This window comes from Myotis nattereri (assembly GCF_964212035.1).
Source record: "Myotis nattereri genome assembly, chromosome: 16".
NCBI lineage: Eukaryota > Metazoa > Chordata > Mammalia > Chiroptera > Vespertilionidae > Myotis > Myotis nattereri.
The window spans coordinates 32,280,115-32,303,651 of record NC_138091.1 but is presented as its reverse complement, the minus strand read 5'-3'; the positions used below and the strand labels follow the sequence as shown (position 1 = coordinate 32,303,651).

At 51.1% G+C, this 23,537-nt stretch overlaps 2 protein-coding genes across 2 annotated transcripts in view; both read left to right on the top strand.

Moving 5' to 3' along the window:
• Positions 1–11,050, top strand: part of RNF43 (ring finger protein 43) — a 60,585-nt gene extending 49,535 nt beyond the window's left edge. The window contains 9 exon segments of the mRNA XM_081110068.1: positions 585–607; positions 609–681; positions 1,440–1,514; positions 1,624–1,755; positions 2,387–2,491; positions 4,483–4,644; positions 5,164–5,266; positions 6,115–7,464; positions 9,604–11,050. Coding sequence (XP_080966194.1) covers positions 585–607; positions 609–681; positions 1,440–1,514; positions 1,624–1,755; positions 2,387–2,491; positions 4,483–4,644; positions 5,164–5,266; positions 6,115–7,464; positions 9,604–9,647 — 2,067 coding nt within the window. The 3' untranslated portion in view covers positions 9,648–11,050.
• Positions 11,051–13,135: 2,085 nt separating this feature from the next.
• SUPT4H1 (SPT4 homolog, DSIF elongation factor subunit) lies at positions 13,136–18,693 on the top strand. The gene is made up of 5 exons (XM_081110693.1): positions 13,136–13,295; positions 13,803–13,909; positions 16,961–17,016; positions 17,595–17,648; positions 18,298–18,693. Exons 1-5 carry the CDS (start codon positions 13,227–13,229, stop codon positions 18,363–18,365), a joined length of 354 nt encoding a protein of 117 aa, XP_080966819.1. The 5' UTR covers positions 13,136–13,226; the 3' UTR covers positions 18,366–18,693.
• The last annotated feature ends 4,844 nt before the right edge of the window (positions 18,694–23,537 follow it).

Sequence of the window (23,537 nt, the reverse complement as noted above, 5' to 3'; positions counted from 1 at the left end):
CAGTCAATTAGCCTGGCAGCTTGGGCCTGGGCTGGGCCTGGGTGCTGGTAGAGGGCCCAGCCCAGCTTCCCTGCGAGAAGAGAGAAGAGGAAAGTTACCCTCCTGACCAAAACAGGGCCCCACTTGGTGTCTCCCGGCTCGGCTCCCCTGCCTGCGGGCTGCCTGTTCTGAGAGGCCCCTGGCCTTGCTGCCACCTGGGGAGCAGGGAGCAGGGTGCAGGGAGCAGGAGAGTGGCCGCTCCGGGCCTGCCTGGCAGGAGACCTGCCCCAACAGGCTGTCTGCGGGAAGGGAAGCAGAGATCAAAGCTCCGAGAGTGTGAGTAAGCCCCAGCACTGGCTCCTCTTCCTGCCACCACTGCTTGCAGGAGGATTAACTCCTTCAGTACCTGCAGGAGGGCCCCCAAGACTCAGCAGGCCCCCAGGAGCATGAAGGCCCGGCCTTAAAAGGGAGGGAGTCTGGAGGTGGCTGTGCAGGGCAGGGAGACCTGACACTAAGGCCAGTAACAGTGTCTGTTTGTCGGTCCTTTGCCCTGTGCCTCCACCCCACCCTTAGCTCTTATCGCCCTTCTCTTACCCCACACCCAGAGCCCCAAGATCCCTGCTTTTTGTTCTTTCTGGCTCTGCTCTCTGCCCCGCCTGGTTGGCTAGGTTCCGCTTCCCCAAGCTTGCTCCTGGAGCCTTGGCGAGCATGCCTGTGCACATGTGTATGGCTGTGTCCTGTGGGAACGGCCTCTCAGGTCCCTCCCTACCGGAGTCTCTAGTGCCACCTCTCAGGGAGGGGATGAAAGGATAAAGCACTGGACTCCATCAAGTCCTTGAACTGGAGTCAGAGAAAGAGCAGGCAAACTAGAGGTGGCAGGGAGAGAGCCCATGAGGCGGGCTGAGCCTGGGGCTCTGCACGGAGACCTCGGGGAGGAGCAGTGTCCCAGGCTCTTAGATCTTTGCCTGCACTGGGGGATCCCCGGCAGACTCCTCTTGTCAGGCAGGGCTGGACTCTATTCTGGAGCAGCTGCCCACCTCTCTGCTCTTCCCACTCCCTCTGTACTGGGGACTGGTCATCCTCAGGCTCTAGGCTGCTGGCCATTCCCTACTCTCTGCTCGCACTCTTTTAGTGAAGGCAGACTGGTGGAACCCTGAGGACAGGGGCTGCCTTATTTGGCCCTAGCCTCAGAGCCTTTTCACCGCCTGACCCCTACTAAACCCTTGTTAAGGGTTTGTCCCATTAGGAAAGGAAGGCCTGAATATTGTCCTGGAAGGCAGTAGGACCTGGGTGAACTCAGAGTAGGGTAGAAAACCCCAGTTCCACTGACCCCTTACATGTGAGCGTGCAGGGGTGCGGCGTGTACAGGGCCCTGGGAAGGGGTGTGAGGAGGTACAGTGGGTGTGGATGGGCTGCGTCCTGTTCTGACCCAGCTGGCCCTCTGCTGTGTGCCTCTGCAGGCCCGAATGGCGGGTGAGCGAGGAGCCAGCGCCGTCCTCTTTGACATCACCGAGGACCGAGCTGCTGCGGAGCAGGTACCCAGGGACAGTGGGGTGTGGGAGGTGGTGCTGGCCAGAGGAAGATGAAGTGACAGGGGGCGGAGAAGTCAGGACACAGCAGCCCCGTGGGCCTTTCCTTCTGCAGCTGCAGCAGCCGCTGGGGCTGACTTGGCCAGTGGTGTTGATCTGGGGTGAGGATGCCGAGAAGCTGATGGAGTTTGTGTACAAGAACCGCAAGGCCCATGTGAGGATTGAGCTGAAGGAGCCCCCGACCTGGGTAAGCACTGCTGGTCCCCAGACCCTGCGCCAGCACCTGCTCTTACCCTCACTTTGTCTCCTGGCGTCTCCCACCGAAGCCCTCAGACTCCTGGCGAGACTTTGGAAACCCCCGAGTCCAGTTTCATCCCCCGGCTGTGTGTCTCCGGGCGCTTTCTCTTCCTCTCTGGGCCTCATCTGCAGAAGGAGCCAGTCGGCCCAGCTGAGTTGTAACGTTGTTTCAGCTCTGCGGTTTCGTGGCGCAGAGTAGCAGAGCCAGAAGGGAACCTTGACCCCTGGGCCCCCTGAACCCTGGCTGGTGTTTCTCTGCTGGCTAGGACCCTCACCCAGCGGCTCACTAGGTAGCTCCCGCCTCTCAGAGGGGTCCCTTTCCCCCTTTCCCCAAGCACGCGGGTCTTCAGATAGTGCCTCTCACAGCTGACACCTGGAGGACCTTCTCCTGCAAGTAAGTGCCTGCGGGCAGGGAGGAACCACCTAACCCCACCTGCAGGTTCTTCCCACCCCGCCCCCTCTGCTAGAAGACTCAAGGGGACCTTTCGCAATCTTTATGTCACCCGGGCTCCCATGTTCCTGCCAGGTTGACCCAGCTCCTTCCAGAACATGACCCTTTCCCTCTCTGTTTGCTCCGCCAGCCAGATTATGATGTGTGGATCCTCCTGACGGTGGTGGGCACCATCTTTGTGGTCATCCTGGCTTCGGTGCTCCGTATCCGGTGCCGCCCACGCCACAGCAGGCCGGTGAGCAGGGTGGGCTTCCTGGTGGAGGTGGGCATGTGCATGTGTGTGGGAGGGTGAGGAGGAGGAAACAAAGTGAGGAAAGAAGTTGCCTTTATGCTCATGAAATAGTTTACATCTGAATATACTGGCATTTAACTTTGGTGAGTTCCAGCAGCCTTGCTCCATAGGTTTGCTCATTTGTTCATTCATTTGATGAATACACTGAGCCACCTCATATGTGCCAGGCACTGTTCCAGGGACTGGGGGTAGCACAGGGAACAAAAAAGACAACAGATCCCTTCCCTCAGGAGCTTTCATTCTAGTGGGACAAGATAGACAATGAAAAAAAAGAAATAAGTAAAATATATACTAGTAGTATTTTAGATGGTCATATGTGCTAGGGAAAAAAATAAAATAGAAAGGAGGAGAGGTAAGGCAAAGGGGACAGAGTTAAAAAGTAAGGCTAGGGTCCTAGCCAGTTTGGCTCAGTGGATAGAGCATCATCCCTGTGGACTGAAGGATCCCAGGTTCAATTCCTGTCAAAGGCACATGCCTGGGTTTCCGGGCTCAATCCCCAGGAGGGGGAATGGAGGAGGCAGCTGATCAATGATTCTCTCTCATCATTGATATTTCTATCTCTCTCTCCCTCTCCCTTCCTCTCTGAAATCAATAAAAATATATAAAATAATTAAAAAATAAATAAAGAAAGAAAGATGCTTTTTTTAAAAAATATATTTTATTGATTTTTTACAGAGAGGAAGGGAGAGGGATAGAGAGTTAGAAACATCGATGAGAGAGAAACATCGATCAGCTGCCTCCTGCACACCTCCTACTAGGGATGTGCCCGCAACCCAGGTACATGCCCTTGACTGGAATCGAACCTGGGACCTTTCAGTCCGCAGGCTGATGCTCTATCCACTGAGCCAAACCAGTTTCGGCAGAAAGATGCTTTGCTAGGAAAAATTTTTTTTTTTTTTTTTTTTTAAAAAGTAAGGCCAGGAAGCCTCATTGAGAAGATGCCATTACAGTAAAGACCCTAAATGGGGGAGGAGGTTACCTGTGCAGGTAGCTGGGGACAGAGTGATTGATTGAAGAAAGCAGTCAGTCAAGGCCTTGAGGCGGAAGCCTGTGGGATGTCTGAGGAGCGGTGAGAAGGCCCTGTGATTGGAAGGGAGAGAGTGAGAGGACTGAGCAGGAGGCGAGGACGGAGTCATGAGGGCCCCGCTGCATTGGGCTGTGTAGGCCATTGTCAGGATTTTGTTTTCACGCTGGGTGAAATGAGAGCCATTGAAGGGTTTCTAACAGAAGGAATGCCAAGATCTGACTTGAGTTTTAATATGATCCCTCTTGCCGCTTTGAGGAGACTAGATTACAGGGAGGCAGGACTGGAAACAGAGAAACCTGCTAAGAGGCTCTTACAGGAATCCAGGTGACGGTCATGGTAGCTTGGGTTAGGGAGGTAGCAGGGAAAGAGGTGACAGTTAGTTAAATGCTCTGAAGGTAGAGCTACAGGTTTACTAGTGGGGTGATCATGGAGTGTGAGAGAGAGGAGTCAAGAATGGCACCAAGATTTTTGGCCTGAGCAATTCAAAGAATGGAATTGCCATTGACTGAGATGGGGAAGACTGGGGGAGGGCAGGTATGTGGTTGGGGGGAGGGGGGTAATTGGGATTAGGGAATTCAGTTTGTGGCACATTGGGGTGTTTGAGGAAGAAGCTGGACCAAGTTTGAGGTGCCAGTTGGATATCCAAGTTGAGATGTTAAGCAGGCAGTTGGGTAAAAACTCTCTCCATCAGGTCATCAAGGGAAGGGAAGCTTGATGAGTGGGGGAGTGGGGTGGGAGGGCTTGGCCTGCTTGGCAGAGCCATATATGAACTCAAAGGGACAGACTTTCAAAGGTAGCCAATTGACCACATGATCTATCAGAATGACCAGGAATTGAGTACAAGCTAGGGCCCAGGGGTGAGGGAAAAGGATTCCTTACCCATTCTGAGCCCTACCCTTTTTCCCAGGATTCCCTTCAGCAGCGAACAGCCTGGGCCATCAGCCAGCTGGCCACCAGGAGGTACCAGGCCAGCTGTAGGAGGGCCCGGGCTGAGTGGCCAGACTCAGAGAGCAGCTGCAGCTCAGCCCCTGTGTGTGCCATCTGCCTGGAGGAGTTCTCTGAGGGCCAGGTAAGGCAGAGACCATGGCTCACCTCTGTGACCAGGCTGGGGAGGGAGACTAGAGCTTGGGGGAGGAGGCTGGTGTGGGTGCTCTGGCTGCATCTGTGTCCTTTGTAGCCTTCAAGGTGCAGAGGTAGAGACATCCCTGAGGTTTGGTTATTTTCCTGGTTTTCCAGGAAAGAGAACTATTGTTTGTTGAGTGTGTACCATGTGCCAGGCCCTGCAGTGGGTGCTTAAGATGCATTATCTCCTTTTAGTCTCATGACCATGAGGGGTGAGGGTAGATTAGTTTTTTATCCTTTCTGCACAGCAGAAAACTGTCAAGAAACTTGCCCAAGGTCATGTAGCTAAGTGGCAAAATCCAGGTCTACTTTATACCAAAGCCCATACCTTTCTTATTCCACTAGGAGGTCTTTTGCAAGTAGGTGATACCAAAAGGAGAGGCCAGAGGAAGTTAGGGGGATGTTCTGGTTCCTGGCCACTCCTGTAGCTACAGATAACTTTGGTTTGGCCCCTTGTTCTCTCCAGGAGCTACGAGTCATTACCTGCCTCCACGAATTCCACCGTGCCTGTGTGGACCCCTGGCTCTATCAGCATCGGACTTGTCCCCTCTGCATGTTCAACATCGTAGGTAGGAGGCGGACCAAGGTCTGCCCTATGTACAGGCAGATGGGTCTAGAGCAGGGGTGGGGAACCTTGTTTCTGCCAAGGGCCATGTGGGTATTTATAACATCATTCACAGGCCATACAAAATTATCAACTTAAAATTAGTCTGCTATTTGGGTCAAACATTTCATTAACTCACCCCTAATGCCTTGGCAGGGCCAAACCAAATGATTTTGGGGCCTCATATGGCCCATGGACTGGACGTTCCCCATCCCTGATCTAGAACCTGGTTTCCCTGTGGGGAAGGGTTTGCCTTGAAGCTGGGAGGAAGCAGCACTACCTCAACAGTTCTCTAAGCTGCGCACTGCTCGGAAGTGCCTTGTCTGAGGGGGAGGGCCCTTCACAGGGCAGACATCTTTATTATTCTAAAAATTATTTGTATTTTTATGACAGCTTTGTTGAGTCTAAATCTGAACTTGTATATTTATTTCAACTTTCTGGCAATAAACAATCCTATGCTATCAAAACCAGGATATTATGGCAATTTCCTAAGAGATGGAAATGAAGTATCTTGAGGCAAAGAAAGCCTTTTTTGAATCCACCCAGAGGTGCAGTGTGTGCTTACAGCGAGGGAGCCCCCATGACTGAGGGGAGCAGGGGTTGCCATGTGGAGTGGAAACCCCAGGGGACAACCTGACTGGAGGGAGCGAGGGCATCCCAGGGCACATACAGGTTAGGAACATCCCCGGTCGCCCAGATTCTGACTGGGCTCTAAGGCTGTGCAGGCTCAGAGAGGTATGCTACAGCCACACCTTTCTGAATGCACCCTCATAGGTCTGTGCAAACACCTGTGCTCTTGCTTCTTTCTTCCAGGGGGAGATTCATTTTCCCAGTCCCTGGCACCCTCTCGGTCTTACCAGGAACCAGGCCGGAGACTCCACCTTATTCGTCAGCATCCTGGTCATGCCCACTACCACCTCCCAGCTTCCTACCTGCTGGGCCCTTCCCGGACGGCAGCGGCTCGGCCCACACGACCTAGTCCCTTCCAACCCGCCCAGGAGCCAGGCGTGGGCCCCCGGCACCACCGCCTCCCCAGAGCTCCACATCCCCTGGCTCCAGGTGAGCAGCAGCATCGGACAGTGGCCCAGCACCCCTTTGCGCAGAGCTGGGGTCTGAGCCGCCTGCAGTGCACTGCACAGCACACTGCCGCTTGCCCAGCACCTCCACGCCGGGCCAGGCCTCATGACAGCAGTGGGTCTGCAGAAAGCTACTGCACAGAACGCAGCGGCTACCTGGCAGATGGGCCAGCCAGTGACTCCAGTTCGGGGCCCTGTCATGGCTCTTCAAGTGACTCAATGGTCAACTGCACAGACATCAGCCTGCAAGGCATCCATGGCAGCAGTTCTACCTTCCGCAGCTCTCTCAGCAGTGACTTTGACCCCTTGGTCTACTGCAGCCCTGAAGGGGAGCCCCAGGGGGAGGAGACGCAGCCCAGTGTGACCTCGCGACCCCGTTCTTTGGACTCGGTGGTGCCCAGAGGGGAAGCCCAGGTTTCCAGCCATGTCCACTATCATCGCCATCGGCACCACCACTACAAAAAGCGCTTCCAGTGGCACGGCAGGAAGCCTGGTGCTGAAACTGGGGTCCCCCAGTCCCGGCCTGCTGTTCCTCGGACACTGCCCCAGCCAGAGCCGTCCTCTCCTGATCAGCAAGCTGCCAGATCCAACGCAGCAGCCCCTACCTGGCAGCTCCCACAACAGCCCGGGGCCCTCACAGAGCCAGCCCCAGACCTAAATGATGCTTCCAGCCCCAGTCCCAGTCCCAGCAGTCTCTTCCACTTGCAGAAATCTGGCTTCCCTGTCCGACACCCACAGAGGAAACGGCGGGGGGGTCCCTCAGAACCTACCCCAGCCTCTCGGCCCCAGGACTTGACTCCTCACCTAACTTGCCAGATTTCCGCCCATTATGACCCCAGCCTGGCATACCCTTGGTCCCCAGAGGCCCACCCACTGATCTTCGGACCTCCGGGCCTAGAAAGGAGGATGCTACCAGAAACCCCAGGTGCCTGTTACCCAAGTTCACAGCCAGTGTGGTTGTGTCTGACTCCACGCCAGCCCCTGGGACCACACCCACCTGGGGAAGGGCCTTCCAGATGGAGTTCTGGCACCCCAGAGGGCAGGCCGTGCCCTTACCCACACTGCCAGGTGCTGCCAGCCCAGCCTGGTGAGTTTTCAGGGGAAGCGGGTGTGGTGGGGAGAGGAGATGAGAGCTGTATATTGCAGAACAAATGAAATCCAATGACAAGGGGTTGATGGGAGCTGAGAAGTGTACAACAGGTGTGACAGTCAAAATACTGAACTACTGCCATTGCCTAGGATGCTGGCTAGAGCGCTCTGGCTCTGCCAGGTGTCATTCCTTGGCTACAGATCATAGGGAGGTCTCAGGGGAAGTCTTAGTGTGGCCTAGATGTTAGAAAACACCTGGGGTGGAAGACCTTGGCATCTGGAAAGGTCTGAGCTAGGACTCGGGACTCCTGAGTTGTGAATGGAGCCAGGGGTCAGGAAGTGTGGCTCAGTGTGGATGGGTCCAGGCCCTCCAGGGAGGAGGGAGTGGCCTTGGGTTCCTGGGTTCTGGCTAGAGCAGGGTCAAGTAGACAGGGTCAGATTTCCACCTCAGATCCAGGTGAGAATTCTGTTCTGGACTGAAGTTGACCCCCTCAGGAGGGAGACACGGTTCCTGGACATATTTTGAGGAACAAAATTATGGACCAGGCAGGGGTGTTACCAGAAAGGGGACCTGTCCCTGAGAGGGTCTGCCTAGGGCTGGTGGTACTGTATGGTCAAGTCTGGTAGTACTTGACTTCCTGCAGAAAAATTTCACAACAGGAATCCAGGTGAATTTTAGAGGCTGTTTATTAAAGCTGGGGACAGTGAAACAAAGGAAATGAGCCTAGGCTGGGCTGCTTTGGCTCACTAAGAAGTCAGAGAAAAGGGAGCCTTGGGAACAGGTTCAAGGGGTTTGCCTGGGAGGAACTGCCACTGCCCATTGCTCTCCTGGTTGCAAGCCTCATGGGGTCCCTTAGAGTTTAGGAGAAGCATGCCTGTGGGGGAAGAAGGAGCTGGAGGGGAAAGGTAAGGGGGTGCTCCTGGGAAGGAGAGTGCTTGCTGGGACCTTTGTTTGAGGGGTTTAAGACTGGGCGTTTAGGGGAGGACTTGGGGGAGGATTTCAATAGGATAATCATCAGCTTTATGCTGATGTACCAAAATGAGATTTATTCTCTTAATCTCATCTGTCCTTTGGTGTGGTTGGCAAATGGCACTAATTAGATTTCTGCTATCTGTCTTCCTGAGCAGGGTGATTTAAGCTATTTACCCTCTGGTTGGGGAGAAGTGTAAACCATTTACTCTTTTTTTCCCCCCTCCAGAGAGAGGAAGGGAGAGGGGTAGAAACATCAATGATGAGAGATAATCATTGATCGGCTGCCTCCTGCACTCCCCCTACTGGAGATCGAGCCCACAACCTGGGCATGTGCCCTGACCAGGAATCGAACCCTGACCTCCAAGTTCATGGGTTGACGCTCAACCACTAAACCACACACGCCAAGCTCATTTACTCTTTTAAGTGTACTGCTTCCAGGGCCATCTTCCTCCAATCAGCCATCCAGAAATCCTCAAATGTCCTGTTTTGTCCACAGTAAAGAAAAATCCAACCTGGTTTGGCCTTCAAAGCTCTAGCACCATCTAGCCTCCCTCTTCCTGCCCAACCTTATTTTCCACTCTTCCCTTTCCCTTCCCCTGCTCCATGCTTTAGCCAAACTGGTTTGACACATGTTGCGGATTTTGCAGCCCAGAATATTCTGCTGCCTTCCTATTCCCATAATTCCAATTCTTACCTATTCCTAAAGGACCAGCTCATTACTCCCCTGGGACATGACCTCTCGCCTTACTCCATTCATCTCTAAGACCCCAGTCCTGTCCCACTGGCATTATTCCCATTTGCACACAAGCCTTCTCTCCTACAGGGTTGCCAGGTTCATACTTACTCATTTTGGTCTTCAATATGGCACATGTTGGCAGGCCAGATTCACGAGTGCTTAATAAATATTTATAGGGAGAATGAATGAAGAGTAGGTATTGGTAACACACTGGTTGCTATATGTGTTTCTCTTTCTCTAGATTTGTTTTTCTCCACCCTGGATCCCCACTGGGGCCCCTCTCAGCTTTCAATCCAATCATCCCTTCTGGACACACTGTACTCCTCCCTCTCTGTGGTTGCCTCCCAGCCGTACTCTCCTGCAGGTGGTATAAGCAAGGGGCTGTGTGACCCCCGGTGACCTCTTTCCTCCCCTCTCTCTAAATGCAGGCTCGGAGGAGGAGCTTGAGGAGCTGTGTGAACAGGCCGTGTGAGATGTTCAGGGGTAATTACCTCCAACCAAGAGTGTGCTCTGGATGACTCAGGGCCTACCCGGCACAGACGCCTGCTCCCGAGAGAAGAAAGGATCTCAGAAAACACCCCTCTTCTCGCCGTCCTTTCTGGAACCGCTGGAAGAGGAGCGGTGATGGAGGGTGGCAGGAGGTCTTGTTTCCTGCTCCCAGCTCCAGAGCTTGTCTGCAGCACACAGGTGCGGTGCAGCACGCCTGGGTCCGGCAGGGAACCAGCTGCTGCCTGTGTGGGCTGGTTTCCCGGAAGGCTGTGTTTTGAGAGCAGGAAGCTAGGTATGGGTAGATAGGTGTTATAAAGGTGCTGCTCCTTCCCCCAGCCCCAGCAGGTCTCCCTCATCCCAAACCTCATGTTCATACCAGCCAGTGTGTCCAGCCGATTTCATGACCCCTCCCCGCCTCTTTTCCGGGGTGAGTCCTGCACACCAGTTTGGCTCCCCCTTGGCAAGGCTGCTGCATCAGCACCAACCCTGGCTCTTACCATTTTCCTTCTTTGCAAAAGGATCACGAGCTGTGGTGACCTCTGAACACTAAAAGCAGGGCAGGGAGGGAGGACCCTGCAGGACCCGCCCCAGTACATGAGGGAATATGTTTTTCCCTTCTTGTCCTTAATTTTCAGATACACGATATTAAGTCAGAGGGGAGGCTCTGGGAAGCCAGAGTATGGGGTTCTCTCCCTGAGGTGGAGCTTCTGACCTTCAAGCTTCCTTGTCACTCCAGCAGCCCCAATTTCTCCAGGAGCTGGGGCTGGGGGTAGTGGAGGGAATAACGTCCTTGGAGATCTCCCACGTCAAAGTCCCAAAGTGGGCGGAAAGAAGAGGGTTTCTGTTGGACTGCATAGAGAGAAGATGGAATAAACGTAGAAAAGGCAGAAAGACAGCTGAACAAGGACTAGGAATTCTTGTCTGAGAGTCTTCTCTCCGAGTAGGGATAGGGAACAGGGGAGAACAGAGGGCCATCTGAGTGGGACCCTTGGGTTTAGATGTTCCCAGAGGCTCACTTCCCAGTATAAGCCATACAGGCCAGGGACACACAGGAGGTGTGAGTGCGAGAGTAGATTTGGAGCAGGAAGTCTGGTCTGAGTAGCTGGTACTGATTGGGCAAGGGCTGAGGGGCCTCCTTGGGGTGACATTCACCCCAGGGCAGCCTGACCATTGCTGGCCCCTCAGGCGTGATCCCATTTGGAATGTGAATGTGGGAGCATAGCGGGCACAGGACCCCCCCTGGGAATGTTCTTCCCGCAGAGTCAGTGGGGACTGGTACCGAGGCACCCACATGGTTATTTATATCTGAACCAGACAGAAAGACGCTTGAATCAGGCACTATGTTGAGAAATGTATTTATTTGCTAATATATTTATCCATAAATGCAGTCTGGTCTCCTGGTTTTTGTCCTGTTATGACTGTCACCCAGGGTAACACCCATGTCTTCCACATCGACAGAAATAAATTGTAATTTCAGAGGCGAGGCTCTGATGCATGAAAGACAGGGTGGAATGGGGGGCCTGGCAACGAGAACTGGGCTATAAGCCCCTAAACGCTCGGTTCAGTGAGATCAGAGAAGGAGAAAGGATGACTGGATTCTCACGGTGGTTCAGTCTGTATTATTGGGGTGCTATTTGCTTCACACAATTTATGACTCATCAGCCACTTTCTTTGTGACCTTGGGCTAATCCTCTGTGCCTCACTTTTCCACCCATAAAATGGGCCCACTCACAGTTGTTGCAGAGCTCCCCTGAGATAACAGAGGGAACGCATGTTCCAAAGTGGGAAATAACCAGTGATCGAGGACATGCTAACCGGACCCGGAGCCCAGCTGCATACAGCCTGGGACGCCCACTGCACACAGCCTGGGACCCCCACAAGCACACAGCCTGGGACCCCCACCTGCACACAGCCTGGGACCCCACAAGCACACAGCCTGGGACCCCCACCTGCACACAGCCTGGGACCCCCACTGCACACAGCCTGGGACCCCCACCTGCACACAGCCTGGGACCCCCACCTGCACACAGCCTGGGACCCCACAAGCACACAGCCTGGGACCCCCACCTGCACACAGCCTGGGACCCCACAAGCACACAGCCTGGGACCCCCACGAGCACACACCCTGGGACCCCTACGAGCACACAGCCTGGGACCCCCACTGCACACACCCTGGAACCCCTACGAGCACACAGCCTGGAACCCCTACCCGCACACAGCCTGGGACCCCCACCCGCACACAGCCTGAGACCCCACCAGCACACAGCCTGGGACCCCCACCCGCACACAGCCTGAGACCCCACCAGCACACAGCCTGGGACCCCCACCTGCACACAGCCTGAGACCCCACCAGCACATAGCCTGGGACCCCCACAAGCACACAGCCTGGGACCCCCACCTGCACACAGCCTGGGACCCCACAAGCACACAGCCTGGGACCCCACCTGCACACAGCCTGGAACCCCACGAGCACACAGCCTGGGACCCCCACCTGCACACAGCCTGGGACCCCACAAGCAGGCCTGCCTTGAAGCTGTTTCCATTAGGAGGCCTGGTTGGGCGGACAGAACAGCAGGGCCTGAAACTATCTGTACCCCAAGCTCCAATCAGATAAACACCAATGACTGCTCTGCCTGCAGACGGACTACGTGGTGCCATGTCGGCATGAAGTCCACAGGGCTCTCCGCCTGCACACGCACATCCGATCCCCCCTGCTTCTCCGGGAAAGGCTTGGTAGGGGTGGTGGCCGCCTGGTGCCCAATCTTGAACCACAGACAGAGCAAGGCATTTAGCTTCCTCCAGGGTAAAATGAAAATAAGAACAATAATAATTAAAGGCCACTAATTTCGTACAGATGTTCTGAAGTAAAAGAACTGTCTACATGCTAAAAGCTACATAAAGCATAAATTATCAGCTGGAGCGAGGAGACGAACGCAAAGTTTCAGAAAATAAAGAGGCGAGTGTTCCGCCCAGCCGGCCGCTCGCAGGCCAGCATTCCTGTGGACGGCGATGGACAGCGACGGTGCTCGCCGACAGGAGGGAGAGGCCGTCCCTGGATTTCGTTTAGTTCTCTGCAGAGATCGTCGAGAGGGAGGCCGTGGACTCTGGCCCTGCGCTTTTAAAAAACGGGAGGACAAAAAAGAAAACCGACTATCACCCCGGATCCTCCTCCAAGACCTGGCGCGCGGCCTGGTGCCAACGCCGAGATCAAACGGCCCGCGCTGCGGCGCGTTCCCGCGCAGGCGCGAGCGGCGCCGCCCTCCCCCCAGGCCCCGCCCCGCCCACAGGCCCCGCCCACAGGTCCAACGGCCGCCCCGCCTCGCCCTCGTGCCCGCCCAGGTGGCGGGGGCGCGCGCCGGCCCAGGTGACTCCCGGCCGGCCCCGCCTCCAGGCGGGAGAAACCATTTCCTACGGCGGGGGTAGAGGCGGGGCCTGCGACCTCCTACACCGGAAGCGGACGTCTGAGAAACCGGAAGTGCTAGGCATTCTGGGTAATTCACTGTTTATATTCGGCGGGGAGGCTTCTGTGGCAGAATTTCGCTGTTCTGCTCCTGTCGATAGGATGGCTCTGGAGACGGTGCCCAAGGACCTGCGGCATCTGCGGGCTTGTTTGTTGTGTTCGCTGGTCAAGGTATGTGTCGGGCCCTGGTGGTTTGGTGAGTGGGGACCAAGCTGAGGGGGAAAGAGGGTGAAACGGGGTGTGGGAAGCAGCTGGAGGCCATTGTTTATACATCGGGAGGAAGAGATCTTGCAGCCGTAGGCAGGCACGGGCGGTCTTACCTGCCTTTGAATCCTCAACTCTTAGCGCAGGCCTGACCCTTAACAGACCTTCAGTGAACTTCTGTGGGGTCCGAATGACACTGGGAGTCAGACAGAAGTGGGATCAGTAGCAGAGGGAGTAGCTGGAGAGGGCGCCTGATCTTGAGGAGACGAGGGAAAGGAATAGAAAAGCACGGTTGGGAGCAAGGGCAGAAGGAATGTGAGGATGGAATCTAGGGACTGTGGGAGTGATGAGTGGGGGACCTGATGAGACAGCCAGTGTAGGCGGGTCTTATACTTGACCAGGTAAAGTGTGGAGAAAGCTGCTTTTTCTTTTGGTCTTGTTCACACTTATCTTCTTAAAATTCTCCCCTCATAGACTATAGACCAGTTTGAGTATGATGGTTGTGACAATTGTGATGCATACCTTCAGATGAAGGGTAACCGAGAGATGGTATATGACTGCACCAGCTCTTCCTTTGATGGGTAAGTCCCTTTAGATTTCTTCATTCACTTCTACATTACCCCTGCACCACACTACCAAGTGAATGTGGGGCAGACCTTTTTTTTTTTTTTAATCCTCACTGGAGGATATGTTTTTTATTGATATTTTTAGAGAGGGGAAGGGAGAGAGAGAAACATTGAACAGTTGCCTCCTTTATGCGCCCAACGGGGGATCGAACCTGCAATCTAGGTGTGTGCCTTGACCAGGAGTTGAACCCAAAACCTTTTGGTTCGGGAGGATGCTCTAACCTAGCCACCCCGCCAGGGCTGGGGCAGACTTTTGATATAATTCTGATTCATATCAAAGTTATTTGAGACACACTGTCCAGTACAGTAGCCACTAGCCGTGTGTGGCTTTGAGCACATGAAATATGGCTAGTGCAAATTGAGATATGCTTTAAGTGTAAAATATACACTGATTTCAAAGATTTAGTACAAGGAAAGATAATGTAAAATATCTTATTTTTTATATTAATTAAATGCCAAAGTGATAATACTTTGAATATATTGGGTTAATTGAAATATATTATTGGAATTAGTTTTACCGTTTTGTCTTTTCTGTTTTAAGCATGGCTACTAGAAAATTTAAAGTAACTTGTGCAACTTCCATTATATTTTCACTGGCCATTTCTCCATTAGACTGTGAGCTCATTGATGGTAGTGTAGGGATTGTGTTTATCTTGTACACCAGGACTTGGTCCTGGAAGATTATGGATGCTTAATAAATGTTTGTTGAATGCATGAAGATCCTTTTTGGAAATGAAGAGGAGGGAAGGTACAGTGATGGTAAAATATTTCCCCAAAGCTGATACTTTTAAATATAAGTTTTTCTTGTCAAAATTGTCCAGTGGGCAGAACAGGAAATGAGATAAACCTAAGTGGCCAGGTCTCAATTTTCCTTCCCCAAGGTAGGAGCCAGAGGGCAGTATTCTTTGGGGTTTAACAAGGTACTATGGTGCCCTAACTGGTTTGGCTCAGTGGATAGAGCATCAGCCTGTGGACTAAAGGGTCCCAGGTTCGATTCCAGTCAAGGGCATGTACCTTGGTTTCAGGCACATCCCCAGTAGGAGGTGTGCAAGAGGCAGCTGAATCGATGTTTCTCTTTCGTTGATGTTTCTCTCTATCCCTCTCCCTTCCTCTCTGTAAAAAATCAATTAAAAAATATATTAAAAAAAAAAAAAAAGGAAGGTACGATGGTTTCTTTTGCCCGTAGGCCAGTGGTGGTTCTTCCTAATGCCACAACCCTTTAATACAGTTCCTCATGTTGTGGTGACCCCTAATTTCATTGTTACAAATTGAACATATTTAAAGCATAGTGATTAATCACAAAAACAATATGTAATTATATATGTGTTTTCCAATGGCCTTAGGCGACCCCTGTGAAAGGGTTGTTTGACCCCCAACAGGGTCTCAACCCACAGGTTGAGAACCTCTGCCTTAGGCCAATTAAGGGTTTACACACAAACTGGGTGTGAAAGTTCACACAACAGCAATCACAGGCAATTGAATAGAAAAACTTGTTGATTGGATGAAGGAAAAACAGTTCTCCAATGATAGCATTTCGGAGGCAGTGATATATGGAAAATTCCTTTAAGGCTAGTTGGGGGTGGTTCTATAAATTTAAGAAAATAAGTGTTTATTTATAAATTAAACAATACATTAGACATGAACTGTATGAGAATGGTTGAAACAGAATCATTTGGGGTCTGGAAAGGTTTACAGTGGAACCTCATTTCTGGAACTTAATTCATTTCAGAGGGCTGTTTGAAAAGCAATTTGTTTAAAAACGGAATCATTTTTTCCCTTTAGAAATAATGTAAATTGAGTTAATCCATGCTAATTGCTTTTTTTTTTTTATCCAATCAACAACAGTTTTTCTACCTATTCAATTGCCTGTGATTGCTGTTTTGTGAGCACTTTCACACCCTTAACAATATTAGCACTCTTGATGGCCTCTTTATGTTTTAAAATTGTGCTAATCCCCAATTTCACGAGTAACAAAAGCATTCTCTCCTTTGCTTGTAGCCTTTGAGACACATTTTGTCCTGAGGTATCAGCATGAGAGGGTTGTCAGGTAAAAACTGAAGTTTTGGTCAACAACTGAGAGCTTTTATCTGTGAACAATTTGGTTGAGAACCAAACTGTTTGAGATGGGAGATGTTCAAGGAACGAGGCTTCAAATTTACATTATTTCTAATGGGGAAAAAATGATTCAGTTTTCGAACAAATTGCTTCTCGAACACCCTTCTGGAACGAATTAAGTTTAAGAAATGAGCTTCCACTGTACTTGCTAAAGTTCCTTCAAGGTGGACCAACTTCATTCCTTTTTTATTCCTTTTAAGGTAGTTTCTTCATTAATTTCTTAGCTCTGCTTTAAAAAAATAACCCGCTGGCAAGCCTCAGTGATTGAGCATCAACCTATGAACTAGGAGGTCAGGGTTAAAATCCTGGTCAGGGCACATGCCTGGGTTGTGGGCTCGATCCCCAGGAGGGGGAGTGCAGGAGGCAGCAGATCAATGATTCTCATTAATGTTTCTATCTCTCTCTCTCCCTCTCCCTCTCCGAAATCAATAAAAACATATTAAAAAATAAAATTAAAGAAATAAACTGCCTGGCTGGTGGGGTTCAGTGCTTGCGTTTCAACCTATGAACCAGGAGGTCACGGTTCCATTCTTGGTCAGGGCACATGCCTGGGATGTGGGCTTGATCTCCCAGTAGGGGGCTTGCAGGAGGCAGCTGATCAAAGATTCTCATCATTGATGTTTCTGTCTTTCCCTTCCTCTCTCTGAAATCAATAAAAACATTTTAAATAAATAAAATAACCAACAGGCCAAAATGGAGTCACTTTTGCTAAGCCATGGCACCAAACCAAAACTTACTAAGCAACCTAATCAAAGTTTCAATCAATCCTGGGTTCTGGGCTTCCTCTCCTTGAACTGTTGTGCTGGCTGGGAACAGAGTAAAGGGGGCAAGTTCCTCCCGTCTTTCTCTTCAGTAGGTGAGGCTCTGGCTGACTTTCTTTTCTCTTCCTAGAATCATTGCAATGATGAGTCCAGAGGACAGCTGGGTCTCCAAGTGGCAGCGAGTCAGTAAGTATCTCCCTTTGTCCTTATCCTGAACTAGTGTTGTTGCTGCCTCTTGGTCTGTTGGGGGGCGGCGCAGGGGCTGGTCTTAAATTAGTGGGTAAGTGGCCTCAAGAGTGAGAAAGACCGGGTTGTAGGACAGACAAGGAACGTATCCTGTGTCCTGTCATTTAATATTTTGTTTGTTATTAATACTCACCAGAGACTGTTTTTTCCATTGATTTTAGAGAGAATGGAAGGAAGAGGAGGAAGGCAGGGAGAGGGAGGGAGAGAGTGAAAGAAAGGAAGGAAGAAAGAAGAGGGGAAGGAAGGGGAAAGAAAAGGAAAGAAGGAAGGAAGGAATGAACTTTGGTTGGTTGCCTCCCGCATGTGCCTTCACCAGGAATGTAACTCATTACCCTCCAGTGTGTGAGCCAATGCTCTAACCATTGAGCACCTGCCAGGGCCTGTCATTTAATATTTATAGCCAGAAGAAGTGATTGCTTTTCTCAGAGTTGTAGCATTATTTTTATTTTTAGCTTAAGCCTCTATTTGGTCTTTAATCTTAACTCACTATCACTGCAGCCTCTTTTCTTCTCTTTCAGGTAACTTTAAGCCTGGTGTGTATGCAGTGTCAGTCACTGGTCGCCTGCCCCAAGGTAATAATCATCATAATATAAGCCAATGTTTATTTACTGCACCAAGCTCTGTGGAAGTTCTTTATGTGACTTATCTCCAGTCCTCATAACTCTGAGGGAATCCAGGCACAGAGAAGTTAACCCGTTGTACGCCATGAGCGTCTGTAGACGCAAGCGGCAGCCCTTCCCCACACGCCACGCGCATCTATAAAATAAAATGTTTTCCCTAAGTGGCAGCCTGGCCAACTTTAAAATCATTTTTCATGAGAATTTTTAGCTGAAAATACTCAAGAACAACCGAATTGTGAGTAACATATTGATTTTTATAATATTCATTGCAAATTGATTTTTTAAAATTAAATTCAAAATATTGTGGCATGTGGGATGGTTTTCATTTTGGATGCATGGTAGTCAACTGATTAAATAACTTGGCCAGAGTTTTCACCCAGGCATTCTGACTCCAGAATCCTTGCTTTTGACACCTACAGTGTGTTTCTTTTTCTTCTCATTCTCACCAAGTCATTACCACACACTTGCCTGGATCTTCAGTGGTAACAAGCCAAGGACTTTCAATGAGCAGTCTAGGGATTCCTCCCTGCCCCCAAAGTGGTAGCTGAAGGACCTTTCCTATCTTCTTTACTCACAGTACCATTTTCTTTTTCTATCACAGGAATCGTGAGGGAGCTGAAAAGTCGAGGAGTGGCCTACAAATCCAGAGACACAGCTATAAAGACCTAGCAAGATGAATGGCTGCCAGTGTCTTTGCCACCGCCTCCTGCCTCTGCTTATTTATTGTTGTGAAACTAAATGGACAGAGCTTCAAATACTCCTCACTCTCCAATTCTGAGGCTCAACAGACTGATGAGAAAGCAGCACAGCATGTTCCTGGGCCATTTTATCTTCTTTGGACTCTAGTTGGGGTAGGAGTGGTGTGGGTTGATGAATTAATAGAGTGAATTGAATGTGGAGTAGGATGTTTTTTTCCTACCCACACCTCTGGCTGCCTCCTTGCCCACGGTCAGGACTCTGTATCAAATGCCAATAAACGTGAACCCATAGCCCATGATAGATGTGTCTTGCCTCCTTCTTAGCTGGACGCAGTAAGAACTCACTTCCCAGAGCAACGAGGCCCCTTCTGTCTGAGCCTCCAGGGTTGCAGCCTTGTAGTGTGCTTCCTTGGGTTTCATTGGAAGGTCCACTGTTTGGAATCTAGACAACCCCATCATCCTGGTAGGCCTGTTGTCTGGGGGTTGCCACCTGCCCCTAGACCAGCCGTGGGCAAACTACGGCCCGCGGGTCGGATCCGGCCCGTTTGAAATGAATAAAACTAAAAAAAAAAAGACCATACCCTTTTATGTAATGATCTTTACTTTGAATTTATGTTAGTTCACACAAACACTCCATCCATGCTTTTGTTCCGGCCCTCCGGTCCAGTTTAAGAACCCATTGTAGCCCTCGAGTCAAAAAGTTTGCCCACCCCTGCCCTAGACCTAGCACAGCAGATGTCCCTTAAAGAAATCTTGAGAGTTGGTATTCTTTACCACTTGACCATGTTTAATACTTTCTATCTTTCCTACCTTGTCTGTTTTCTTTTTGCTGCTCTTCCTATACCTTAAGTCAGCCATTGGCACCCATGACCTCTGCCCCCAGTTACCCACATTCTACCACATTCCCCTAACGGAGACCCCCAGGTGGCTGCTGGGTCTGGCCTGGCAGTTTGTGCCTCCATAGGAAGGGGGCTGCTCCCTTTCTCCTCTGGCCTAGAAGGGGGTCCTAAATGATGCCATGTTATCAATGAGTTACTTGTTTTGGGATTAGACTTACCATAAATCCTGAATTTCTTAAATTTCCACAAAACATCCTGTTAGTGTCCCCATTTTGATTTCCCTAGATTCCATGTTCTCCATCTGTAAATGAGAATGATTCCTCTGACAATTTACCTCAGGATTGTTGTGATGATAAAAATGAAGCAATGTGGAAATTATACAACTTGTTTTATAAAAGTTACTAGGGGCCCAGTGCACGAATTTGTGCACCTTGAAAGGAACTGTGGGCCGCAAGGCTGCAGGGCCACAGGGATGGGTCTCAGCCCATCCTCTGCACCTCTGTCCGGCCCCTCCTGTTGTGGCCCTCGGTCCCCTGTCTGCCAGCAGCCCCGCTTCCACCGCCACCGCCGCTCCCACGCGTTGAAGGTGCTGGCCTCGCACCTGCTGAAGGTGCAGAGCAATTGGGGCCGGTGCCAGCAGTGGGTCCTAGCGGGGCCGTGAGCAGGGCCGTCACTGGCAGCGGGTATGAGGGCCAGGTGGGAACGTGGCATGCAGGAGCAAAGAATTTTCAGTAACCATCAGAGGCTCGCCTCGATGACAACAACCAGTGCCCCGCCTTGGTCTGGCTCACCTCTACCATCCCGCTGTGGCCGACACCAGCGTGTTCCACACTCTGCCGCCTGCCCCTGACACCCACCATGTTCCACGCGCGTCTCCTGGTGGTCAGCGTACGTCATAGCAACCGGTTTTCGATTGTTCTGCCATTCGGTCTACAAGTATTTGCATATTAGCCTTTTATTATATAGAATATTAATTGGCTCTCCTTTTATTAGCCATTCTTTAATAAACAAAATGTGTATTCAGTCAAAATAGTGGGGGAGCCCTGGCTGGTTTTGCCCAGTGGATAGAGTGTCGGCCTATGGACTGAAGGGTCCCAGGTTCGATTCTGGTCAAGGGCACATGCCTGGGTTGCTGGCTTGATCCTCAGTGGGAGGCATGCAGGAGGCAGCCAATCAATGATTCTCTCTCATCATTGATGTTTCTCTGCCTCTCTCCGCCTTCCTCTCTGAATCAATAAAAATATATTTTTTTTAAAAAAATAAGGGAAATGCCCAGAACCACCACTGCAGGGTGCGCTCTGACTCACTAGCAGAGGTGCCTGCATCGGGCTTTGTGTCTCTTAGCCACCTGGTGTTGCTAGTGAGTCGGTGTCTTAGTAACCTGCGGCCTAGAGTGTGGGAAGGAGGGAGAGCTGCTGACTCAAGGGACCCCCACTCCACACCCCCCTTTCCTTGTCCTCATCGGCCCATGGAAAGGAAGCTGGAATTGGCCCAGCTGCTCATCTCACCCCTCACAGGTCCTCAAAGCAGAATCATTTTCTCTGATGCCTTCAAATTCTGAGGGAATGGTCTGTAAACCCTAATTCCAACTGAATTTTTCAAGGATTTTCCCAAGCCCAGCAAATTAAAAGAGCTCCGGGAGTGGTGGTTTCTGTTGTCCTATCAATGTGAAAGCTGGGGGAAGCAGCCCCATCAGCCTAGAGCTTACGCCCCAGAGGAGAGAAGCGGGTTTCAGCAAGAGTACCTAGGCCGCGCAGCCAACACCCAACTTTCACTGGCTTTCTCGAAAAGTCCCTTGGAAATCCCCGATTGCCGTCCTGCGTGTCTGACCCGGACGTGGCTGCTGGGTGAGAATGGAAACAGTTGTGGGGAGGGGAGGCAAGAGGAGCTGCACACAAATAACCACACTCGGGCTGCCTCGGCCCCACACAGCGCTGGGCCTTAACTGTCAGCCTCGCAGGAAGCGAAAGACACAAGTGCTGGTGGTTGTGGGGGAGGGGTGGCCAGTTGCAGTGACCGGATTTCACAGACTCTGTGCCATGCGGGCTCTGCCTGGGAGCTGCTTCTCAATCTGCTCTCGCGCTCTCTCTGGTGCTTGAACCTGCTGGTGGTGCCACTCAGCAGCCCAAATAGGTCATAAGGTTCTGGAGTTGCATGCCTTGCTGGGAGCCCAAAGAAGCTGAAACGGACTGTTGGTTCTTCAAGGCTCCCTGGGAGAGAGCAGCGCTGTGCGGAAGAGGTTTCGGGTACATTCTACAAGCCCTGCTCACTGTGCCTGTCAGAGTTTCCACTTCACTCTGACAGTTGGGGTCCCACGTCTGCCCAGGGCTTTGGTCTCTCACTCTAGTTTGACCTCTCAGAAAGGCTACACTCCGCCCTAATTTAACAAGAACAGACTCAAACCAGGCAGATGAACCGAGTAGCGACCAGGCTGCCTTCCCCTTGCCCGCACATTCCTCATTCTCCACTCTCCACCCACCACAGGCTGTGGGGTCAGGGTGTCCCAGAAACAGGGGTTAGGGGGCCGTGCATTGCTGAATGCAGCCTCCAGTCCAAGGCAGGGATGGGTAGCTGATAGAACAAGGGTGGAAACATTCTGGTCTTGGAGGGGAGCAGTTTTCCCAAGAGGAAAGGGGATGGGCTGACAAAGGCCTAACCTCACTGGGCTCTTCAGGGTTGGGAACTGAGGCCTCACTGCCCTGGGCATGGCCACTACCTTCCAACTCCCAGCCTGACTATAATCTGCTATTTAATCCTCAAGTCCCCTCCTGACACCTGAGCTGTAGAAAAGAGACAGGTAATGTTTAAGAACAGACTAACAACATCTTGCTTTGTCTGGGAGTCTGGTTCAGGTTCAGTATCCGGGAAGCCTTTCATTTAAATAACATTTTACAGTTGACAAAAGGGCTTTTATGTCCATTATCTTATTTGATCCTCACAAAACCCGTGTTTCATAGTTAACACCCTGTGTAGTGATGAAGAGACTGAGGCTCAAAGAGTTAAAGTGACTTCATTATGATCAAGTACGAGAGCCTTAGCTCAAAAAGGACATTGCCCACACCCAGTTTGGGGCTGCTATTTCCAACATAGTTATCCCTAAATGCAGCAGATTGCTCCCTTCATGAGCATTCCACAGAACCAGCGGGAGGCATTAGCTTGTTGAGTGAAAGTTACATGTCCCTGCACGTTAAGCACCCCAACCACCCTATGCCCAACACCTACATCTCACATCCCCAAGTCTAAAATTAGCCAAAGATAGGGAGGCAGTGTGGGGAAATGGCCCAAGAAGGGAAACCTTAGGATTTTGAGTGTTGGGAAACTTGTGTTGAGTATTGGGACACTGGTCAGTCCCTCAATTCCCTCCTGGCCGAGTCATGCTTTCCACTCCAGTAGCCCCTAGGTATCTACTGATCTGCACCCCATACCCTCTAACCCAGTGATGGCGAACCTTTTGAGCTTGGCGTGTCAGCATTTTGAAAAACCCTAACTTAACTCTGGTGCCGTGCCACATATAGAAATTTTTTGATATTTGCAGCCATAGTAAAACAAAGAAGACATATTTTTGATATTTTATATATTTAAATGCCATTTAACAAAGAAAAATCAACCAAAAAAATGAGTTGACACGCGTGTCATAGGTTCGCCATCACTGCTCTAACCTCTCCTGCTCTCGTCTACTTGCCACTTCCCTCCATCTCCAGCCCAGTGATGGCACCTTCATGCTCCACCAGAACAGTGAGACTCCTGTGATGAAAATACACGTATCCAATGAGGGGCATTGTCCCTGCCTCCCAGCCCTGTTGCCTTCACCACCCACCGGCCCTGACTTTTCTAAGTCACTTTACTTCTTCAAACCAAAGTTTCCTCTCGATACAATGCAGTTGAAAAAAGTCTAGTGTTGGGGAACAGGATAGCGGTTCCCTGTGAAAGGTGCGGGTGGAAAATGGCATGAGGCTCCTAAGGTGCTGGCTATGGTGTCTTTCCTGATCTGGATGCTGGTTACACAGGTTGGTTCACTTTCTGAAAATGTATTGAGTTATACACGCATGATTTGTGTTGTACAAACTTTTCTGTTTGTACCTTGTACCTTAAAAGTTCCCTTAAGGATGCAGATGGCCATGCCTGTCTTAGGATAGCTGTGAGGATCAAATATGTTCATTTAGGTAAAAGCAATTTGAGAGCTGCAGATGATTAACTGTATCTAGGAGACTGTCAGGATCCCAAATTGTCCACCTCTCGGTAAGTTCTAGGTCAGTGTGGCCAGACTGTCATCTCTCTGGCATCATTGGTCAAGAGATGTCCCA